The sequence below is a fragment of the Colletotrichum fructicola genome (assembly GCF_000319635.2).
Source record: "Colletotrichum fructicola Nara gc5 chromosome Unknown KSG_Nara_v1_contig02, whole genome shotgun sequence".
NCBI lineage: Eukaryota > Fungi > Ascomycota > Sordariomycetes > Glomerellales > Glomerellaceae > Colletotrichum > Colletotrichum fructicola.
The window spans coordinates 2,208,356-2,228,043 of record NW_027094052.1 but is presented as its reverse complement, the minus strand read 5'-3'; the positions used below and the strand labels follow the sequence as shown (position 1 = coordinate 2,228,043).

The 19,688-nt window shown below is 55.6% G+C and overlaps 5 protein-coding genes across 5 annotated transcripts; 3 read left to right on the top strand and 2 right to left on the bottom strand.

Moving 5' to 3' along the window:
• Window positions 1-129: 129 nt before the first annotated feature.
• Window positions 130-3,392, bottom strand: LIG4 (DNA ligase 4; the record flags this gene model as incomplete). The annotated part of the gene is made up of 5 exons (XM_032028795.1): window positions 130-2,029; window positions 2,077-2,159; window positions 2,207-2,300; window positions 2,349-2,968; window positions 3,054-3,392. 5 exons carry the CDS (start codon window positions 3,390-3,392, stop codon window positions 130-132), a joined length of 3,036 nt encoding a protein of 1,011 aa, XP_031891270.1.
• Window positions 3,393-6,688: 3,296 nt separating this feature from the next.
• CGGC5_v003368 (uncharacterized protein) lies at window positions 6,689-8,196 on the top strand (the record flags this gene model as incomplete). Its single annotated transcript, XM_032028796.1, has 2 exons — window positions 6,689-7,896; window positions 7,953-8,196. 2 exons carry the CDS (start codon window positions 6,689-6,691, stop codon window positions 8,194-8,196), a joined length of 1,452 nt encoding a protein of 483 aa, XP_031891271.1.
• Window positions 8,197-9,232: 1,036 nt separating this feature from the next.
• On the top strand, window positions 9,233-12,055 carry vma-1 (V-type proton ATPase catalytic subunit A; the record flags this gene model as incomplete). Its single annotated transcript, XM_032028798.1, has 7 exons — window positions 9,233-9,847; window positions 9,946-9,985; window positions 10,046-10,067; window positions 10,139-10,187; window positions 10,241-10,325; window positions 10,378-11,942; window positions 11,999-12,055. 7 exons carry the CDS (start codon window positions 9,233-9,235, stop codon window positions 12,053-12,055), a joined length of 2,433 nt encoding a protein of 810 aa, XP_031891530.1.
• An 826-nt stretch (window positions 12,056-12,881) lies between these two features.
• Window positions 12,882-13,718, top strand: CGGC5_v003366 (Protein IMPACT-like protein; the record flags this gene model as incomplete). The annotated part of the gene is made up of 1 exon (XM_032028799.1): window positions 12,882-13,718. One exon carries the CDS (start codon window positions 12,882-12,884, stop codon window positions 13,716-13,718), a length of 837 nt encoding a protein of 278 aa, XP_031891529.1.
• A 425-nt stretch (window positions 13,719-14,143) lies between these two features.
• On the bottom strand, window positions 14,144-15,534 carry CGGC5_v003365 (uncharacterized protein; the record flags this gene model as incomplete). Its single annotated transcript, XM_032028800.1, has 2 exons — window positions 14,144-15,292; window positions 15,511-15,534. The coding sequence occupies 2 exons, from the start codon at window positions 15,532-15,534 to the stop codon at window positions 14,144-14,146; spliced, it is 1,173 nt and encodes a 390-aa protein (XP_031891532.1).
• Between the last annotated feature and the right edge of the window lie 4,154 nt (window positions 15,535-19,688).

The window sequence follows — 19,688 nt, the reverse complement described above, 5'->3', positions numbered from 1 at the left end:
CCGTGGGAGCTTGATCAAGAGATTTTTGCAAAACGGCGTGTCTCATTATGTACGATGCGTGATGTATGCCGTGACTACTCATGTACTCATACAGAAAAACTCCTTCGCTATGCTATGCTAGAAGAAGGCCTAGACCAGTCCGACGAACCACTTGCGCTTCGGATCAGGGGGTTGATCAGACAGCGCCTTTGATCCCCTGAGCACTCTCTCCAGTGCAGTAACATCCTCCAATAAGCGCCAATCGTACACCTCAACCCACTCGCGCTTCCCGCTGGGAAAGTATTGCGGGCTCTCCTCCGCCCGTTTCATGAATTCTCTGGTGGCTTCCTTGCGATTATGCTCGACGAAGCAGATCTTGCGGGTGCGGTTCTTCTTGGACTGTGAGCACGCCGGGATGCTGCTCCAATATTTGAGATCTGTGGTCCATTCGTGGATGCCGTGGGACGGAAGCAGGTTTTCGGTGACCCACGGCTGGTGGGCGATACAGGGAGACAGGAGGGCGATGCGCTTTTCTGCGAGGAGACAGTGGCTGCCTGCATATTCGCATGCCTTGGTGGTAGGAGATGGCTGGGGTGGAGGCGGCATTTCGGTTTGATTGTTCGAGCCAGGTGCCTGAGGGGCTGCATTCTCCGCGGCCGGGGCTTGGGCACCGCCGGACGAGGGCGGCGTCGGGTTCGGAGGCATCGCAGCTGCTTCAACGGGCTTTGGGAATGCCGCTTGTTGAGAAGCCCGAGGTGAGGGAGCGGTCCGGTTGGCACTCAGTTCTCCGAGTGGCAGGCGACTTTGCTGAAGAGCAGGTTTTTGCTTGGCCAAGCAAGGGTCTGAACAAACCCTCGGTCGCTTGTTCTCGCGGGCAACAGGGTGATTGTTTTCTTGTGCCCGCTTGTTGGCTTTGGACGACGTCTCGGCAATGACAATGTGGGCAGCTGGCTTGGTAGTCTTGCCTGCAATGCTTTCAGGAGCAGAAGACGTCGGTGGAGTGACGAGAGCAGGCTCTGCCGCCTCAAGCAAGGCTGGAAGGGATCGGCGATTGATCAGTGGACTTTCCGCGCGAGGAGCTGGCGAAGTTGATGGTTGAACGGAGGACGTGCGGGAAGGTGTCGTGAGAGAGGCAGTCGTCGACTGGCTGATAGCGTCGACAGGAATACCGCGTGGGTCTGCTCCTTCCAGCGCAGCGATCCAGCCAAGCATCTCCTGGCTGTCCTCCATTGGCGGTGTGGTTGTAGCGTCCTCGGCCACCTTCTGTAGCTCTGAAAAAGAGATGGTGTCGATGAAGGATGTGTCAAAGTGAACCTTGGATACCTGAGGAAACCTCGGCTGCCAGAAGCCAGTGTTTCCCTCCTTATCAAACGAGAAACAACGGACGTCGAACACCAAAGGCTCCGTGAAGACCACACTTGGCATCTTTTGTTGTGCAATGCCTGGAGCAATATCCAAGATCAGCGCATCATTGTCGTCGAAGGCCACAGGCATAGGCCTGCCATAGGTTATCACCGTCTTGAGCATGGTCTCGTTCAGCTCTACCTGGTGAACCACTGTGAATCTTGGTCTGGCCTGAAACCTCTGAACATCTTCTTTGTTGTCGAGACAACCAAGGTAGAAGTGTGTCCACTTGAGATTCGGGATGCCGTAGCATTTGGCTTTGTCCGGGTCGTAACGAGCTGCCACCACAGCAAAGTCGCCCACATCACCAAAGCTGCTGATGTACTCCTTCTTTAGCTTGATGGGGCAACCGGAAAATGGGCGACGATTTTCGCTGAAGTCGAAGTAGGGGTCGTCGGGCTTCAAGACCAAGCCTTCATCTCGTGCTGTTATAGACTTGGCGAATGCCTTTCTCAAGTGGGATGCAGCCATGGGCTGGCTGAAGGAAATAACTTGGCGTTCTACCAGCTCGGCGAATCCCTCTCGGCAGGTGACCAAGTCAGTCAGACGCTTGAACCGCTCGCTATGCCGGACTCCAAGCAGTGATTCTTCGTCAACGAGAAGGACGTCATAGTAGACGATCATCAAGTGCTCGTAGTGATATCGCCTATGCCAGTCAGACTACAAGTTCTGTGTGGGAAGTGGAGTGCTTACTGTGAGTCGGCCTCTGTATGCAGAAAGCTGCCAGACCGAGACACATATTTTCGTATCTTATGAAATGGAAGAATCTTTTGTTCCTATGCAGTGTAAGTTGGTGGAGATTTGACGGATTATATAGGCATACTTTATCACTGTAGACGACTAGTTCGCCCTCTAGGATGCATCCCTTTGAAAACTTGCTGTCGAGCTTTCCGATGTTGAGGGAATCGCGAATTGCCCTGTTGCCATTAGCCCACGTAAACGCGGCGAGGAGATCATCAACGTACCCATGCAATGCTGCGCGATCTGATGTGCTGTCTTTGCCGCTCTTGGAAAAGATCTGAATACACTTGTATCCCTTGCTCAGATCTATGTGGATCTGGCAATATTCCCCATCAACCTTCTTTTCACAACTCATCTGGCCATGGCCGATTTTCATGCAGTGTTTGATGCTGCGTCCCTTCAGCCACGATTGTCTCCCTACCTTGACACCCAGAACAGGCGTCAGATGCTTCAACAAATTCTCGCATCTTTTTCGTCCTGTCTCGTCGCGGAGATAAGGGTCGTTCCTCAACTTTTGACGAAGAGACAAAGCCGCGGAGAAGTCATCTTGGACTCTTAGAATCATAGGGAGCAACGGATCGTAGCAGTAATAGACGTGTCTGGGGTCGAATACGACAGGCTGGTAGTTTTTGAGGATGAGACGAGTCAGCCACTTGGCTTCCCTGGCGTTCAGGCGAAGGTACAAGCTGGAAAGAAGCTCATCTCGGTCGCGCGCGCTGCTCGGTCGGAGCTGCGATGCCTGAACTGCAGGAGAACTGAATCTGCACCTGGCGGCGAGGCTATTGAGAGTTGTGTCGATCTCCTCAACAGCAATAGGATTCGCAGCGTTGTAGCATGGGCTCGGCTGTGTGGATGTTAGAATGGACAGGTTCTCAGACACACGCATCATCCAAAGCCGGGTAGCTCAATAGGGACATCCGATAACATACTGTTTCTTTGAAAATGTTCTCGATACAATCAGCCAGATCCAGCCCTAGGCCGGGCTCTTTGAATCGCTTCATCTCTTTCACACGCGACTGGCCGAGGATCAGCACCCGTCCGACGATGCCACATAGCGTGTCGGCCTGAATGCCGTATACACGATCAGTACGCTTCTCCGGTAGGAGCGTAGAAAATAGAGCGGAGGCACTGTTTCCTGAGTCGTCGATCCGATGGCGGTGTTGCTTGAACCAATTGGTCACGCGTTCGTTGACCTTGGCAGGATCGGATTTGCATTGTCTATGAGCCTGTTCTAAAAGGTCGCAAATAAGAAGGAAAGGAAACGGCATCGTGACAGGTTGACCATTGTAAAGATGAACCGATGTAACGCAGACGATGTCTGATGAGAAGAAGACCTTGGTATGAGAAAATTAACCACCAGCCAACCCACGTTACAAGAGTAGGCAACCACGGCGAGCTTTTCCCGGTGACAGCCCGCGAGAGTGAAGCTGATTGCCTCAGGTGAATGATCGAATGGCGATTTCCGGTTTGGGTGGCCGCTTCCAGCTTAGGTCAGATGCTGTGCCTCGTGAGAGCTTCATGCACTGTCGGATGAAGAAGTCGCGTCCGTCACGCGTCTCGGTGGTACGCGCCGTAAGTACCTTTGGGTCCAGTGGAGGGCCTCCACCGGCCGGGCTCGAATTCAATTGCAATCGCAATTGCAGGTGCTCTGTGTGGTGCGACTGTGCATCCGATCGTCCGCTGGATTTATGCGTGCACAAAAAGCCATGCACAGCTTCAGCCAGAGCAGGTGCGGCAGACGTTCTGGAATGGGCAGAAGCCAGAAGCAGCGCGTGAGATGGGAAGAATGTTGCAGCCATGACAGGCAATCACGTGGGGCCCGATGGGATTTGGGGAAACAGACTGCAACTCTGATTGGACACTAATTTCTGGGAAATTGTGAAATTGGGGGCTCTCCACGCAGGCCACGGGTCATCCCAGCTGTTTCCTGCGTACCCTTGCGGGCCCTGGATTCGCGACCAGGCAGTGCTGGCCAAGCTAGCATCTTAGTTGGCGCTGCTAAGAACTGGTGAAGAAGCTACTAACGACTGCTAGCAAACTGTCAGCAAACCCTCCAGACTGTGCGCCTACGTACGACTCGGAAGGAGAAAGAAAAGTGCCTCGGGCCATCTTACCAAGACTTCCCCGTCCAGCACCATCATGGCGCCGTCAGGACCGGCTGCACGTCGCACGCCTGTTGCCGGGGCGCCCATCGGTTCCTGACTGTTTCTGACTGTTTCTGACTCCTTGCAGCAGGAGCCGCAGTGTTTCTTACAGGCTGCCCACGGACAATGGTTGCACGCTGCAGCAAGCCCCTGAGCAACGTCCAACTCTCTTAGCCCGGCGGATCGGCGCCGATGCAAATGCACGACTTGAATCTGGTGGTCATGGACTTGGTCTTTATGACTCTCGAGTCTCGACTTCCATTGAGGGTGTGGGCCACCGGTTTCCGTGGACAATGGTTCGTTCGTTTCGTCTTGTTGATCGGACAAGGCGGACGCCAAAACAACAGGAAACATGTGCCAATGAGATCTGGGCTGGATTTTGACAACAAGCCGCCATGGCCAGGTAGCCTGCCATTGCCCATGACTGGTGTCTCATGCGGCTTTAAGCTGTGAAAACAAAAAGAGGGGGGTGGTGTTCGTCCAGCAGGGTCTATGGATGTAAATAATGCGAGTGCAATAGGCAAAAAGCAATGCGAACCGCACTGCCAAACCACCAGATGTCCGTCATCAACAGCCCAGGTCAGACCACATGCTCCGGTTCCCATCCCAACAACCAGGCCCGTAGCCAACACAAAAAAAAAAGAGTCAAATGACTGACTAGCTGCTGCACGTCTTCTGCGACATCCGTACAGATACACAGCAAGACCGCATTTCGTCCATTCACTCTCTCACTCTCACTCGTCGTTCGACATCTGCATCTGCATCTGGCCTACCTCGATCTGATCCAATTCTCCTTCTTCCCTTTTTGCTGCCCAATCCCATTGTCAACCAACCACACCCATCTTTCCTTCTTTCCCACCTGGTTTCGAATTGTCGCAGAATCTTGCGTCCATCATCGATCCCGCCTCCTCGTCATTGGCTCCCCGCCTCCCGTTGCTGCTGCTACCGGCGCTGTCGGTCTCGACACTTTATTACACCTTACTCAGACATACAGACGACCGTTGCCGTCCATCCCATCCCGCCTGCACCTTTGCACCTTTCGCTCGTCAATTCTCGTCCGAACTCACGGCCTTTGCCCTTTCTCTTACCTCGTCGTTCCTTGCTCATACCTTACCTCATACTCTGGGTCCTGCCATCGGTCTCCTTGGCTACCCCTGCATGAACCCCAGGACGACCACGTCGACTACGGATACCAACATCAAAGTTCGGACGCACCACCAAGGACTCACTGCCGGACCGATCCTAGGCCTTTTACCGCGTACTGTCAACAACACAAGCAAAGCAGACAAGCATCAATCAATCCAATCCAGACCGGTTCAGTCCACACTGTGAACTGTCCAATCCACAAAAAAAAAGAAAAGATAACAGCATTGACGCCTCGGAGTCACCATCATCCACTGGCAATCCAAGGGCCCCGACTCGCCTCTCCCAGTCGCAATTCCTTCTCTCATCTCGTCCTCTCCTGTCCGTCACAATCTTTACAGCAACACCACAGTTCCCTTCTCCATTTCCAGTCCTTGTCGTTCCTCGAACTGGGAATCTGTGCCCGAATCCGTCATTCGAGCCCCCCAAGGTACGGCAAACAGGCGAGATAAAAGATTCCACAGCGGCCGCACCCACTGGTTGACGAGCTTGAACTACCCTACCGCCCCCTATCTGAGCAGAAAATACCCTCGTCCGCCACGCCAGCTCAGCCAATCTCGCTGTCCAATCGTGGCATCCATTGCGCCTGCAACCTCATTCAATCACCCCCCGACCAGACCCAGAGAGGACTCGACGAGGTCTGGTTCCTGAACCTGGGCCACACACCCCCGAAAGCCCCCCGTCCCCATCGAGAAGACCCATTGCAAGTCCCAGACCCAGAAGAGACCAGACCCCCCAACCCGGTCTCTTGCTCCGGTTCCTGCTAATCGCTGCTATCTGCTGGGGCGTTTCTCGCTTGCTTTTGGCTGGCTGCACTGCAACAACAAACACGGCCTGTCAATAATGACCCTCTTTCCACCCTCTCCATGACAGCCATTTTCCTACTACAAATCTGCTTCGTCGCTACTGTTTCTCGCACTCTCTTGAATGACCACCAAAAACACCTAAACACATACAAGGCTGTCGTCGCCAGAAGAACGAATTCCGCTCACTCCACCGCCTGGAGACAAAGGCACAACCGGAAGGCCAGTAACGCCTCTCCCTCCCATTCTTTGCTTAAGCGCCGCCGGTCATACAACATCGCCAACGCTCAATTCTTCCGGGAGGCATCACGCAATCGTTCTGCTCGTGCTGAGATGCAGAGCACCCACGAGATTCGCTGTCGTTCCTCTTCTGTGGTCGAGCGCCCGCCGGCGGATTCCCCGGCCACTACCACGACGGCTTTTACACCGCAACCCTCACTGCCCCCGAGACCTACCCAATTCAAGCCGTCAGAGATGCACGTCGAGACTCTGATAGGAGAGATGGAGGAAGCACCAGGGGCCATAACACCGCCTCCCCCAACCCCCTCGACACAAGACCGCCTTAACCGCGCGGCGCGTTCGAATTCCAGTGCCTCTCGAAACACCAATCGATTATCGCTTACACTGCCAATCGCTCCGCCGACCAGCGACCCTTCAAGGCCAGCGTCAGTTACAACCGCATCGTACCCTCCCACGCCCGCCGACGTGTCGGCGGTCACCTCACCGTCAGACCCCAATGACTTCATCATTGCGATAGCAGCGCAAGAACGACGAGTATTGGAGATTCGCGAGGAGTTGGCGCGTGCGGAAGCTGAATTGGCGAAATTGAAGCATGACTGGACTGCCCAGTCAGCCCGGAGGAAGAGGGATCTGCCACAGCGCCCATTAGCGCCCCAATTTGAGCCGTCGCTATTAGACGATGATGAGGCAGCTTCCAGACGAAGTGTCGAGCTGGATAGAAGGAAGGCGCTTCTGAGGGACTTGCAGGGACAGACGGGCCCCCGAGAATACAGACGAAGAGTCCTTCGTGGCGGGCACACGCGGACTCTGTCATTACTTTCGCCGACGAAACCGGAAGGCTTCGCGGTGCACGAAGACACCTCCAGTGTCAAGTCCATGGAGCTTCGTTCCCCGGTCATGACCCCTACCCATCCTGCTCTTCCTAAGAGGGCTTCCTGGCAGCCGCGCACTTACAATACCGCTACACCTGGAGTGAAGCAGATGGCCCAAGACTTCAGGGTAGGACTCTGGAGCTTCGTGGAGGACATCCGACAAGCCACCGTTGGCGACGAGCCGATTCATGGCATTTCCCGTCCTGGCTCGACCGACCCCACGGGGAAAAGAGTCGGCTCGTTCGGCGACCAGGACACGATCAGGGCCCTCAACTCTCGCCCCAGAGTCCCATTGAGCTCCGCTTTTGACTCGCCGATCGACACCCCAAGCAAGTCTTCCAAGCCGTTGCAGGAACGTCCGAACCCGAAGCCGGCAACGAAGTCTACGACCAAAGCAAAGCACTTCTCGTGGACGCCGTTGACCTTTGACTCTTTTGACGATGACTGGTCGAATTGGGATTCGCCCGTGGTTTCTTCGGCCAAGTCCGCTCGCTGGAGCGGCTCGACCGTCGGCGGCGCGGAGGGACTGGCGTCCATGTCTGAGAACAACGATGAGAATGTGACTCCACTGTAAGCAACTCACCAACGGCCTCATCCCCCCACTGTACTAAGACATCCGTCCACAGCAAGAAGAAGATGCCCATCACCGTTGACACTTCGGCCCGGTCTGATTCCCGCCCCGAGTCGGCTCTCTTGTCGCCTACCCAGCTCGGGGAGCTTCTGCCCACCGTAGTGAACAAACTCTCACCTGGCAACCTCAAGCGTACCGCCAACAACCTCATGGACGAATGGGAAAAGAGCTTGTCCCCGCCGCGACAGCAGCAAGACGAAGAGGAACAGCTGATCGATTTCCGGGAGACCACAGCCTGATCTGCGAAAGACTAGGCAAACGAACAGCAGGCCCTCACACCCAAGCGGATGCATTTGCATCGTACATGAAGAAATTCAGCACCGTACATATCCGAGCACGTCGCATGGATCACATTCAAAAGTATAGATAAAAGTACCAACTGGACCGGATTGCGCAAAACGGCCAGAAGAGCGGACAGGTTATTCCGCCGAACATAGACAACGAGTGGACAACACACGCAAGAGGGGGAGGTGATGAAGGGGCCATCAAATAAGGGCAGCCCAGAAGCTGCTATTGGTTACAAGTCGACAAGACTTGCCAGGGTAATGAAGCTCTGCTAAGGGAGCTTATATCGGCGTATGTCTGGATGGCAATCTAACAGTCATTGACGATGATGAACTGTTGGATGATGGCATAATGACGATATTAATGAATGTACGAACGCAAGTATTTCGTGCTTTTGGAGGGGAATGAAACAACCAGCGTTTATGCGTTTGGCTGGTTTGCTGTTTCTCGTAGTTGTCTGTCAGACACGGCCAGTTATGAGAAACGTTTCGAAGAACAGCCTGTTTTACCCACGTAGTTAGATTTGAATAGTAGTAACTGTTTATGACTGTACCTAGTAATCTGTGTTCTGCCGTCTTTTGGCGCCAATGACCAATGGGACTTGCGACGAGGTGTTGCTTATCACAGTGATGTTTGACAAGCCACACCTGTGAAATGGCGGGTGGTCGTTGAAAAGCCGGTCTCAGGGTCAACGGTGCGGAGAACGGGTGTGTTTGGGGAGCATTTCGTGGCAGTGCAGCTTTCGCAAGCCTGACCTTGACCGCAACCTGAGGTGCAGGCTTTCGCTTGGCGGATCGCTGGGTTGCTGCGGTGTAATTGTCGACTGGCTCCCTGGACAGAGGCCGTCGTCTGGTGTCAATTACACTCTTTGGGACTCCCGTCGCGCTCATTGCTTTCAACTCAAACCAGAGACACAACAAGCGACATCGCCATCCACAGAAAGGGAAACAAGAAAACATCACAACTTTTTGAACCCTGAAATCAAAGTGAATGCAGGTCGGATTCCGCCCGAGGCTGCGGGCTCGGCCGTCTCTGGTCGAGTTACTGGCCCGGGGCAAGCAACAAGACGACGATGGTTTGTCGTCTTCGCCGGTGTCACCTTACATTCCTCCAGCTGCTTCGGTGACGGCCGCTGGCACTGGCGGCTCAGGAACCTACTTGCAGGTCCCAGGCGAGCTGGATCTGGATGTGGACTTGTTGGACGAGGACGCTACAGGCGCTGGCGGTCCTTCAGCGACAGGAGGCGGCGGCCTTAACACTGACACAGCAGGCACGGGCCCCGGTCATACATCATCGGGTCCACTCTCGCATGCACTACGTGAGGCGTGGGCTGGCCGCACCAATCCCATTGCCAGCTGGAGTGCCCCGGCTAGACATGCACGGGAGCCGCAGCCGCACCGAAGCAGCCAAGTGGACGTCGAAGCTCTGGCAATAGCTTCTGCTCAACCTCTACCATCATCTCCTCCAACAACACCTCGTCAAACGCCATCCAACCCTCCCACCCCTTCAACCCCGGACGCTCTCCCCGCATCGACCGACCTTCTTCCTGTGACGATAATCCACGAGCCGAGCCCTGCTCGCGTCCAGACGTCCACCATGCCTCCTGTAAGCACCCCCGAATCCGTCGTCTCTTGTTATGGTGATGCGGCATATGCCTGCCCCACCGGCCCGACCTCGATCGCAGAAGCTGACCAACACCCCAGAAGCAGAAGAAAGACAGCAAGGACGATGAGTCTCACACCGGTCAGTAACCACGGTCATTTCCAATTATCGATGACAGCTTGAACTGACCTCCTCTTGCAGGCAAGATCTTCTCGGTCTCTGGGTACGATCGAAGCTCCCCCGATTCGCCCCCTTCCCCCGATCTACCGCGCTCGACGACTAACCATATCCTAGACCCGTCATTGTCGCCGAGGACATGATTGGTGTTGCCATGTACGAGTTGGTAGGTCGCATCGCTCGAATGGATGCTGGGAATGAATGTCTGACAATGCGCAGGTCAGAGTCGGTCACGATAACCTGGTCGGTGAAGTCATTCGTATCAATGGCGACCAATGCACAATTCAGGTCTACGAGGAGACTGGTGGGTATATGGCGCACGACAGCTCAAAGTACAATCTACTGACAAATCGCAGCCGGTGTCACTGTCGGTGACCCCGTCGTTCGCACCGGAAAGCCTCTGTCCGTCGAGCTTGGCCCCGGTCTGCTCAACGGTATCTACGACGGTATTCAGAGACCCCTCGAGAAGATTAGCGAAATGTCCAAGACCATTTACATCCCTCGCGGCATCGCTGTTCCCGCCCTCGACCGTACGAAGAAGTGGGAATTCGTTCCCTCCCTGAAGGTTGGCGACCACATCTCTGGTGGTGACGTTTGGGGTACCGTCAACGAGAACTCCTTCATTTCCACCCACAGAATCCTGTTCCCTCCCCGCGCTCGCGGTACCATTACCAAGATCGCCAGCAAGGGCAGTTACACTGTTGAGGAGAACCTCCTCGAGGTCGAGTTCGACGGCAAGAAGACCGACTACCCCATGATGCAGTCGTGGCCTGTGCGAGTTCCCCGTCCGACCACCGAGAAGCTTCAGGCAAACGAGCCCTTCGTCGTCGGTCAGAGAGTGCTGGACGCTCTGTTCCCCGGTGTCCAGGGTGGTACCGTTGCCATTCCTGGTGCTTTCGGTTGCGGCAAGACTGTCATTAGTCAGTCTGTGTCCAAGTTCTCCAACAGCGATGTCATCGTCTACGTTGGATGCGGTGAGCGCGGTAACGAGATGGCTGAAGTCTTGAAGGATTTCCCCGAGCTCACGATTGAGGTCGACGGCCGCAAGGAGCCCATCATGAAGCGCACCACCCTTATCGCCAACACCTCCAACATGCCTGTCGCTGCTCGTGAGGCGTCCATTTACACTGGTATCACCGTCGCTGAGTACTTCCGTGATCAGGGTCTGAACGTCGCCATGATGGCTGACTCCTCTTCCCGATGGGCCGAGGCTCTTCGTGAAATTTCCGGTCGTTTGGGAGAGATGCCTGCTGATCAAGGTTTCCCTGCTTACCTCGGTGCCAAGCTCGCCAGTTTCTACGAGCGTGCCGGCCGTGTTAAGTCTCTCGGTTCCCCTGAGCGCAATGGCAGTGTCAGCATTGTCGGTGCCGTCAGTCCCCCTGGTGGTGATTTCTCCGATCCCGTCACGACATCCACCCTCGGTATCGTACAAGTTTTCTGGGGTCTTGACAAGAAGCTCGCCCAGCGCAAGCATTTCCCCTCCATCAACACCTCGCTCAGTTACTCCAAGTACACCATGGTCCTCGACAAGTGGTACGAGAAGGAGTATCCCGAGTTCCCCCGCTTGCGTGACCGCATCAAGCAGCTCTTGTCCGACTCCGAGGAGCTTGACCAGGTCGTGCAGCTGGTCGGAAAGAGTGCGCTGTCTGACCCCGACAAGATCACTCTGGATATCGCCGCTCTCCTGAAGGAAGACTTTTTGCAGCAGAACGGTTACTCAGACTACGACCAGTTCTGCCCTCTGTGGAAGACTGAGTGGATGATGAAGTTGATGGTCGGTTTCCACGATGAGGCGCAGAAGGCCATTGCCCAGGGACAGAGCTGGGCCAAGGTTCGTGAGGCCACCTCCGACCTGCAGTCCAAGCTGCGTCAACTCAAGTTCGAGGTTCCCACCGACGGCGAGGAGGTCATTACTAAGAAGGTGAGTCAATGTTATACGGAACACACCCATGCATCCTTAGCTAACCTTTTGCGCAGTACGAGGAGATCCAGCAGCAAATGTTGGACAAATTTGCCTCTGTTGTTGACGAGTAAGCGCTGCAAGGCGCTGGGTAATATCCTGTTTTGTCAAAGTCTCCCGCGTCGCGCTGTAGGGTATGTCTGGGGTCCAATAGATGAGTCTGGGGCGATGGCATCCTGCATGGTGGTTCCTCTTTTCGTAGTCTCGGCTAGTATATCACATCTGTATATGATCCTAACTTTGATTTTCATGCTCTACGATGATGGTGACGAGTGCGATATCACGACGAGCACGCAATATCTGCCGGTGTCATCGACACCAGGCATATCAGCCACTCCCATCTCACCAAGACCGGCGTTGATCCGATTCTCTTGGCGGAGAGCGTCAAGGTAGGCCAGCAAGAGCCATCAAGCCTAGGCCTTTGCTGTACTTGAATATTTACAATGAACCGAGTCATGATTATCGGATATTGCTTGGTCACTTATAATTCTCAATGTGGATGAGGTCACCTGCCTCTTTGCAAGATCACAGGTGTGGTTGGTTGTTGTAGGGAACCTTCGGAGTAGCAAACTAGCGCACGGACCCTCCGACCCACACTCCCGCACAGCGGTTGACCGGCCGGTCCATCGGAGCAAGTTCTCACTATCACCTTCATAACCCCATCCAATATTACCCAAGTGCCATATGAGCCCACCGCATTGCTCAACTCGACATTTGTTGAGATTGATTCCACGGCGGACACATCTGAAGTTCTCTCCAGCACAGTCGAGAAAACCCCAACTTCAAGTTTCAGACGTCACAGTCAACTCTGGGTTCTCACTCACCACTCATCGCACCTATACCACAACCCATACCCTGTGCCGTCGGCCGGCTCCCTCACAACCAACACCAACCCCCAAAATGTCGGACGACCTCAAGGACGAAATCGAAGTCATAAACTCAATCTACGGAGACGGCACCCTCTCCCCCGCCACCCCGCCAGACTACATCCTCGCCCTGCCCTCGGCGTCATCCCTCACCCTCCGCCTCACAGACTCGTACCCCTCGGTCCCACCACAGGTCCTCGGCACCCACAGCGCCGGCGAGGGCGCGCCCCGCGGTGCCGCCGCCCGCGACCTCGCCCTCTTCCGCGACGCCATCGCCACCGTCTACCAGCCCGGCGCCGTCTGCCTCTTCGACGCGATAGAGGAGTACCAGCGGTGGGCCGAGGCCAGCGCAGAAGCCGAGGCCGCGGCGCGCAGCCCGTCCCCAGAAGCAGCAGACGTGTCCTCCTCAGCAGCAGCAGCAGCGTATGAGGAGTCATCTGTGCCGGCGTACCTCGCGGAAGAGCCGCCGTGGGTGATCTCGGACCCCTTCGTGGAGCTCAAGTCCGTCTTCGTTGCGCGGGCGGCGCCAGTAACGAACCCTGAGCAGGCGGCGGGGTACGTGAAGCACCTGCTGGCGACGGACAAGAAGGCGCGGACGGCGACGCACAACATGACGGCGTGGCGGATCCGGGGCCCGAACGGGACGAGCTTCCAGGACTGCGACGACGACGGGGAGACGGCGGCGGGCGGGCGGCTGTTGCATCTCATGCAGCTGATGGACCTGTGGGACGTCATGGTCGTCGTGACGAGGTGGTACGGCGGGCAGAAGCTCGGCCCGCGGCGGTTCGCGTTGATTAACAGCTCGGCGAGGGATGCGTTTGTGAAGGCGGGCTGGGTCGAAGAGGCAGGGAAGAAGAAGGGCGGCAAGTAGAAAGGATGGATATTGGATAGACATCAGCGAGTTATGCTCTCGCAACAACAGCATTTAGACCATGAACAAACCACACCGAGGCCCGAGATGGGATCAAAGACAAACGAGATCGAAGCATCTCAAATTCAATCCGGACCGACACCAGCTATTCTCGCAAGACATACATAGAGTTGGTATCTAACATCAGAGAGCCGCCGTTCTCCGCGAACGCCAACATGTCGAAGGAAATTTTCAAAATCAGATTGCCAACCGCCGCCAGTCCATGCTAGTACAGTCATCCAACATCGTAAATCCCACTCCGAAAGTGTCGTAACATTTTTTGGTTCCCCCTATCTTTTGTTTTCTTACGATCCGCCCAACAATATTTTGGCAAAACCTTACCAATGCAGGCTGTTCCCCGGGCTGTGTTCATATGCTCAACCATATCAGGCCTTGAACAGTTTCGGTTCAAGAATCTCAAGAGCGTGAATCGACTGTTCACACGAAAGAATGACGGCACCGGCTCGAGCGGTAGATAGATATGACAGTCCTGCGCTGTCTCCGGTGCGCATGTCCTGCACAAGTGTACCGGCAACTCCGCAAACGATGCCGGTGGCTTCCAACGGAAGGCTCTCGAGATCCAGGAAGATGGGAGTGAGGTTCGACTTGGTGTCTCCTACGAGTGAATCACCAAAAAGACCGAGGAGAGACCTGTCCAGCAGCAGTGAGGGCGGATCCTCCTGTGCGAGGGTGATGGATATGAAGCGCGGCCGCGCCGCCAGCGCCGAGATCATGGCGGTGTACAGCTTCGTGTCGATGTTGTCTAGCCAAGTCTGGCGATGGCCGTTGCCCGTCACCTGCCTACTCAGGGGCGGACGCTGGGTATGCGAGAACTCGCCTCCAAGTTGCGATGTCTCTCGGCCAGAGCATTGGACCAGGAGCAGGTCGTCTTCGACGTAAGGGGCGACGCTACGCTTCTTGAGCAAATCGAAGGTGCGCACCTGGAGCTCGGCGATGGTCGAGGGCGGTGGGGTCAGCGGAGGGCCGTTCTGGCTACCGCCGCGGGAGTGAACAGATGCTGCAGGGCTGACGAAGTTGGATTCGTTCTCGGCCAGCTCGAAACCGCGCGCCAGGAGAGCCTGGACGACAGTCTTCTTGTCCTTGGTCGGCACCAGGATGAAGTCGGAGTAGTAGGTGGTAATGAAGAAAATCGGGATTCCGGCGAGGGCCAGAGGCGAAGTCAGCTCCATGACGCGCCCGGCAGCGTCCATGCCTGCGCTGATGACGGAAAGGACGAGGTAGGTGTCTTTGGATATTGAGACGGACTTGGCGAGGTCCTTGGGCAGGTCCTTGATGGCAGGCTCAAAGACATTCTTGGCCCAAGAGCTGTGGCAGACGATGGAGCACTCCATGGGAGTGACGCTGATGTTGAGGAAGCCATGCTGGCTTTCGGCATTGAGGCCTTCTAATTCATGTTCAGGCTCTCCTTTTGACGCCTTAAGGGTCTGGGTCTGTGGCAGGAGGACGCGGAGAATGGGCTGCAGCAAGGTTGAGTACAGATCGAGAGGAATGTGAATCAGAGTGTAGGTGCCGTCCTAGATCGTAATCGGTGTTAGTCCAAAGACCTCAACAATGGGCCCAGCAAGACGTTATGTCATGTATTGTTCTTGGTCCGGAAAGGGTACGGATGCAGCTCGTAGGTAGGTAGCGTCGCAGTGGTGGGGTGGACATGAAGGTGCAAGAGCCAGCCCCGCCTTTTTGGTGACTCTATCCAGAGCGCGCAGCATGGGCTGGTGTGAGTGTGTCTACTTACGAGAAACGAGACCTGGGCGTTCATGATGTCCCTGGCGCGCAAACTTCTGGCTCTTGAAGCCAAGAAGAAAACCTTTTTACTTCCTCCTCGCTGACTTTCGAAACCCTTTATCTATGAATCTGTGGGTGGTGGTCCAAGAAAAAAAAAAGAGTCCGATGTCGATGCGCAGTAGGGCACAGACGTTGGCAGTTGCGCGTGCGGGAGGATATCAGAGGGGCCTCTCTGCCGGGTTCGGATCAGGCTCTCATAAGGCTGGCCGGTGCTCTTGGTGAGACTCAAAAGTCTCAGCGAGTGAGGGTTTGGGTAGCCGTTGCTGACAGGGAAACCGTCGTCTCTTGTGTTATCTCTGGTTGTATACAAGTTCTTTATGTCCGACGTGGAACCCAAGGTATGAACGGAAGACGTCGTGGAATCGGGAGGAGGATATCAAGTAAAAGAGCCAGGAAAGAGGAACAAGAGGAAGGGACGGGAAAGGTTATGAAGGAGGGAAGGGGGAAAGAGGAATTAGGTTCATAAGGACCCCGGAGTTGCAAGCTAAGAGGTCCTAGGTGAGGTACCTACTATGTGAGGTAGGTAAGGTAGGCAAGGCACCTCCAGGTAAGGCAAGGCGAGGCAGCTTCAAAGGTAATGGTGCGGAGAGGAGGGCGCTGCGGCGTGCGGCGTGCGGCGGCCGTCGATAATAGGACGCTAAAGCACGGGCACACCTCACTTACCGGGGCCGGCCAAGCAAAAGCCCACCCCAAGGAGAAAATAGAAAAAGCGCGAAAGGGCCAGGGAAAAACAGCTAGTGACGGAGAAAAAACGTGGGCTTGCTTGCTTGCCTTGGGACTTTGCTTGGGTTGCAGATAACGTGAAGGAGTTGAACAAGCATCAGGTATCTACGCGGTAGTTGTGTTGGCCGGGGCCCTAACACGTACAGCAGCAAGAGCGGGTAACAGCGCAGGCCCCTCTGAGGACCCTCGACTCCGCTTGAGTGGTTTGCGCCGAGATGGAGATTTTTCCTCTTTTTTTTTTTTTCTTTCCTTCCCAAAGACTCAGCGATGTGGGATGCTTGCTTTTTCCGTCCGAATGCATCACGCAGGACCACCTCGGTCAAGACGCTGTTGGCCGAGTCCGTACCAAACTCAGGATGGCCATGGCTGTCATACTGTATTTGCGCGAAGCCGCATTGGATTATCATTCTCCATGACGGAGCCTGTCACAAAAGCTTACCTCGTCGTTGATCATTGATGTGTATGCGTGCTATGTGCACCCGCAATTATTGTTCACTCTGCCAATGCTGAACCCAGGCAGACTGGTTCCTCCGGCTGCATGAAGGTGGGCAGCATGGCATGGCGGGGTCAAGCAGGGGATCGAGGAGAGAAGGCAAAGGGCAAAAAGCATTGGGGATGGGAGGGATCCAGCCCATGATTGCATCTTTGATGGTGTGTGTCTCGTCAGCGCGCACACACGCACACGCACCTATCCCACGCACCAAGGGGGAAGCGAGAGCGATGCCTGGAGCACCACGATGGGAGGGGGAAGGGATCCCCTTTGGTGGTTTCACGACGTTATCTGGTTGCGGCAAGTGTGTTCTGGATCCAAGAAGGCTCCTCGGCCGCGCTGGAGATATCCGAATCAGTGTCTGTCCTCGGTCGTGAGGATGTAAGAGACGGCAACTCCAGCGGGCGCTTGAGTCAGGCACGCACCAATGCCCGGCTTCGTGTAAGTGGGCGATGGCAATTGAAGTTGAGCCGCTCTCTGTTTTCTCCACCGTCCGATCCTCCGTAGAGGTGAACGTGATGCCGAGTTGAATACACGTGTACGTGGAGTGCGTAGTATTGCGTTGCGTTCTGGTGCCATAGCCTGGGCATCTAATCTGCAAACCAAAAGTAGAAAGGCGTGATTCCCCACGAAGATGATGATGAGACGGAGGCGCGTGCTAGTCGAATCCCGTCATCCTGACGCCTTGACCGTGGCCGACTGACCTCTCCGTCCAGCCAAGGGAAGGAAGGCATCAACAAGCTCACCTCAGAGCTAAAGTGAATGATCGGAAACCTGGAAAGCAGAGGACGGAAAGGCCAGACGCAAGAAAGGGTTCAGTCGAAGGCCGTTCCGGGCGGCTTGCAGCAGACTAGTGAGACGGGAACGTGGGGGTTTCTTTGGCTGTGCGGCCTGCTTTACGAGCTTCGCAGTGGCCAGTCTCTTTTCAGCTTATTCGCACAGAGAGAGACACAGAGAGAGCGCGCTAAAGCATCATCTCCAGACCTGGTCTGAATCACCGACGCCACCGAGACAATGGGTCGCTGACTAGCTAGGCATGTAGGTCCGGTAAGGTGATGACGGGAGCGCCTGCATCAGTGAAGCAACTGTCTGGAGAAAACCCCTTCCAGTCTGGCCTCCAGATTGGACATCTCATGAACCATGATGTAAGCCAGGCAACGTACCTGACAGAAGCTGCCGCCGGCAGGAGTACCCTCAGCCCCTTCACCTTACCTCACCTCACCTGCCTCTACGTGCCTCACCTCAGCATTGCTACGCACTTGTCATCTCTCACTTCTCACCTCTCAACTGGGCATCAACACCACGGGAACAACACTGCTCAGTGCTCGCGGGCGCCGCCGTCATTCATTGCCTGATCCTGGATGCGGCTGGCGTCGGCCTCGCATCCACCTACCTCGATGAACGACGTGGGATAACGACAACCGCCAGCTCCAGTGAATGCCCGCCTTTCTCGGGTCCTAAGCTGGATCGGTCGGATTTCCAAGCAGGTTATTCATTACAATAGCTATCGAAGGACCTGCGGCACGGTGTTTGGCGATGACATCGCCCAGACACCGATACGTATCCCAGCCCCCGAGAGAGCTTACCCCCGCACTTGGACCCCTCTTCGGCGGCCTGGAGCCGGTCCCCAACGCCGAGCTTCCAGGTGCACCTCACCTCACCTCACTCGCTTTGAGTTGCCGGCGTCGTCCCCAAACTCACCTGCCATCTCAGCTCCCCGCCTCCAACGCCATTGCGTCAGACCAGAGGTTCAGCCGTGTCGGGTCTGCAGTGGTTCACGACGAAAAAGAAAAATTTCGCTTCTCCAATTCATCAAGTACCAACCAAGCCATCTTTTCACCAAAGAGCCGGCCCCGCCGATCGCAACGGTTCCTGAACCTTGTCTGAACCAACCCTTTCCCATCGCTCCCCGTCCTGCTGGCTCATAGCAATGCTTCTCGCCAAATCGGCGCCATGGGACAACTGTCGAGTTGAGCATGGATTCTCCAGTGGACTCAACTCTGCCCCTGCTTCACCTAACGCTACTCTTGACGTAGCAGCAAGGTGTCGTGGCCAACCTGCGTCGTCCGGGTTTCCTAATATCGACTCCCGGACGACTGCTTGAGATGCAAAATGCCACCTCTGATCAGGTTGTTGGCGCCATAACTCTCAGAGAGGGTGCAACCCTCGCTCAGGACAGGGGATCCCACCCCTCTCGGCCCTCATCTTTCCCACTCTGTCAGTGACAACTCTCCTCCCGCAACCCGGCCTCCATCTGGACCCCCATCGAGAATTGGATCCTGGGATCCGATCCCTTCAGCAACCACCTCCACTGCGACCCTACACACTTTCGCATCGTCCGCAGCTGCCTCCAACGGCCGCTTCTAAGCGGTTCGTCGACGCGCCTTAACCCCCATTTCTTGACCTAGCCGTCCACTCGTTGACAACCTTTTGATGAATTCGTGCGGCGTGGTCAAACACTCTCTGGGGTTCGGGAACCTGACTCGCAAACGAGCGTGGGTTGACGACGCCAACCCACGAACCCGAGATTTGCCTTGTGACACCCCGACGTCCAACGGGAGTTAACAGACTTGACCAGGCCGAGCCAAATACTCGGTCGTCTCACCTGCAGGAGAAGGGATTGACAGGCACACATCGTCACCACGCGCCCTTATGACAGCATCGCGCACGTTTAGGGTAAACATCACGTACGCATTGGTCGCCGCTTCAACATGGCTGATGGTGGCCAAGACAACAGCTCTGGTACCATATGAAGCTTTCAGCTCCTCATTGTTTGCTGTTTGATTGCCGAGTTTGGCTTCGTCTGCATCGCAGGCGTGGGATGCTGCGGACACTGCTGACAGGAAGACGAGAGAACCTCCACTTGACTGGAGACGGGCCACCCTCACCGCGTGCCGTGATCCATCATGAGGCCG